This window comes from Cyprinodon variegatus, unplaced genomic scaffold, assembly GCF_000732505.1.
Source record: "Cyprinodon variegatus isolate N-32 unplaced genomic scaffold, C_variegatus-1.0 Scaffold406, whole genome shotgun sequence".
Lineage (NCBI taxonomy): Eukaryota > Metazoa > Chordata > Actinopteri > Cyprinodontiformes > Cyprinodontidae > Cyprinodon > Cyprinodon variegatus.
Window position 1 is genome coordinate 451,616 of NW_015150859.1, and position 2,574 is coordinate 454,189.

General features: G+C 43.4%; 1 protein-coding gene across 1 annotated transcript in view; it reads right to left on the reverse strand.

Moving 5' to 3' along the window:
- Positions 1–539: 539 nt before the first annotated feature.
- Positions 540–2,574, reverse strand: part of LOC107093069 (ATP-sensitive inward rectifier potassium channel 1-like) — a 7,726-nt gene continuing 5,691 nt past the window's right edge. Inside the window, exon 2 of the mRNA XM_015387889.1 lies at positions 540–2,011. Coding sequence (XP_015243375.1) covers positions 855–2,003 — 1,149 coding nt within the window. The 5' untranslated portion in view covers positions 2,004–2,011 and the 3' untranslated portion in view covers positions 540–854. The remainder of the gene's footprint in view (positions 2,012–2,574) is intronic.

Below are 2,574 nucleotides of genomic sequence, written 5' to 3' on the forward strand. Positions count from 1 at the left end.
ATCTCAAATAATATTCTCTTCTCAATCCAGAAAAATAAACAGATTAATGTTTTTTTTTACATGAGACACGCTTAATATGAGTGTGTTCTGTGTTCTGATGGCATTTTAACAAAGGGATTTTTATCAAAAACATAATGTGCACAAATAAGGAATATTTTATTAACTAAACATGTAAACAAAGTTTTATGGGGCCCCCAGGAACTTGGGACCCTAGGCAACTGCCTAGTATTGCCTAATGGTAAACCCCCCCCCTGCTAGAAAGCGTGAATGTTTCAGAAGAAAGAAGCATCTCAGGTCTCAAACTTAAATTGATTGCATCTGCAAATATAAATACAAATATTTCTTAATTCTGAAAGCATGAAAATAATGAACAATGAGACAGATAGTTGAAAAAAACAAGATTTATTCCAGCTAAGGATCTTCAACTCCCTGAGAGGTTACAGCATTACAGTTTTACTTACAAACGTGAACTTGACCAAACCTAAATTATTCTTTACAGCTAAGAATAACGAGCTTTATGTCTTCTACATTTCCTGTCAGTCTTTAGAGCCCATGGTTTTTCATTAGAACAGAATCAGACTCTAATTTTCTCCAGACATGCCTGCTGTGACATTCACCATTTAACTGCTTCTATGTTCACCGTATCAAAACTGTGTCTTCAATTTTTTTATCCCCAATAAAAACTCCCAGTCGGGGTCTCGTTGAAATGAATCAGCTCGCCGCTCCCTTTTACAACCCTTAGAACTTCAAAACCTCTCTTTTTTCTTCGGTACTTAATATGCTTGAAATAGTTTAACTAAGGGTGAAAGACCCAGATCCTGATTCCTTAGCTTTTACCATTGAACACGACCAGTTCACATTTTCGTAACATCGACAGGTTCATGAATGTTAATGACCTGGAATCCCAGGTTGTCAATGCCCAACTTAAGCTGATTGATGTGGTTCTCCTTGTTGTGGTTGTTGTGGTTTTTCTGGTCTACGTCTGAGTCAAAGCAGTGAACACAGTGCGGCGTAGTGACCCGGACGCTTTTTGAAAAGTTTGAGAAATCAACTCTATACTTTCCTGTTTTAGTGCGGGAAATGATGGGAAGGAAATTGTAGCCCCACTGGATCTCCTGTGGGATGTATGAGGTTCGTACCTGGCAGGAGGAGCTAGTTGACTCGGCCGTCCCCTCTAAGAACACCACTAACTCAAAGTCCTGTAGGGGGAGAGTATCAGCGGAAAGCTCGTAGAATGGGCTGGATCTATTAATGACGTGGTACAGAGTCAGAGGACAGAAAAAAAATAGGTTATCCTTGCCAGCGTCAACCATAAAGTCAACATCCACCTGATCCAGGATGATGGTCTCTCCGTCTGGTGTGGTGTTTGTCCTCAGCAGTTTCCCATAAACCTGGCTTCCGATCAGTAAGGTCTTCCTTAGGTTGGCCACTCTTATGAGGAGACTTAGGCTTCCTTTCTTCAAACATATAACTGCCGTGTTGCTGAAGGTGACAGTCTTTGCCCTTTTCTTGGGTAAGGAGATCTTTGCCAGGATGATTCCACACATAAAGCAGTTGATGAAGACCCCGACTAGAGACTGGATGATTATCAGAGCCACGGTGCCAGCACAGTGCCCAGTCAGCGCTCTGCCACCATATCCAATGGTGGTTTGGGTCTCCAGCGAGTACAGGAACGCCGTTGTGAGGCCATTAACATTGTCTATACAGCGCACATGCCCCTCTGTTCGGTTCTGCGCGATCAGATCCCCGTTGCTCTTTGCGATCCAGTACCACAACAGGCTAAACACAAACCAGCTGCCTGTAAAGGTGGAAACAAACAGCAGGAGAACGAAACGCCAGCGGATCTCCACGAAGGTCGTCCAGAAGTCAACCACAAAGGCAAAATGGTTACTGTACTCGATGTTGCCAAACTCGATGTTGCAGTGCCCGTCTTTGGTGACCAGGCGGCTTTTTCGGGTTCGGTGTCCAGTTGGCTGGATGTGACCCGGGAGCAGCTGGAACATCCTGGAGTCTTGGAGACAAAAGAAGGGTTTGTTAGAAAACAACTGCCCAACTAATAAAGATTTGGGTGTGCTTCAGGTATCTTTCTAATGGCAATAAACAAGGTATCTCAGATAGTTCTTATTTCACTCTGCTGCTAGACACAATACTGCAAAAAAATTATTCTTTCAAAAGCCGTGCTAATGAACTACGCCAGTTAGATCAAGAGAAGTCATTTGAGATCAAGGGAAGCCCTTTTATGGCCTTTTATCCTACAAACCTAATGTTATTTTTTTACCATTAAGGTGTGCTCTCAGCCAAAAGAATCACAATATAGGGGAGTATATAGTGGTTACACCATTTTTAATGACTGTAAAGGCTGATTTATACTTCAAAACTAGGTCGTCTGCGTAGGTGTTGCAGTGAACACAAAGACGTCGTCGCCCCCTCCGCAGACACTCTGCTGCACCTCTCACAAATTGTAGCTAACCGCAGACAGTGCCGCAGACAGGAGGCCGGCTTGTTTGGTTTGTATGACTGCAATTGCGGAAAACGACTCGTAAAGTTGGACCAGCTAGAAGAGCGAGGTGCCCG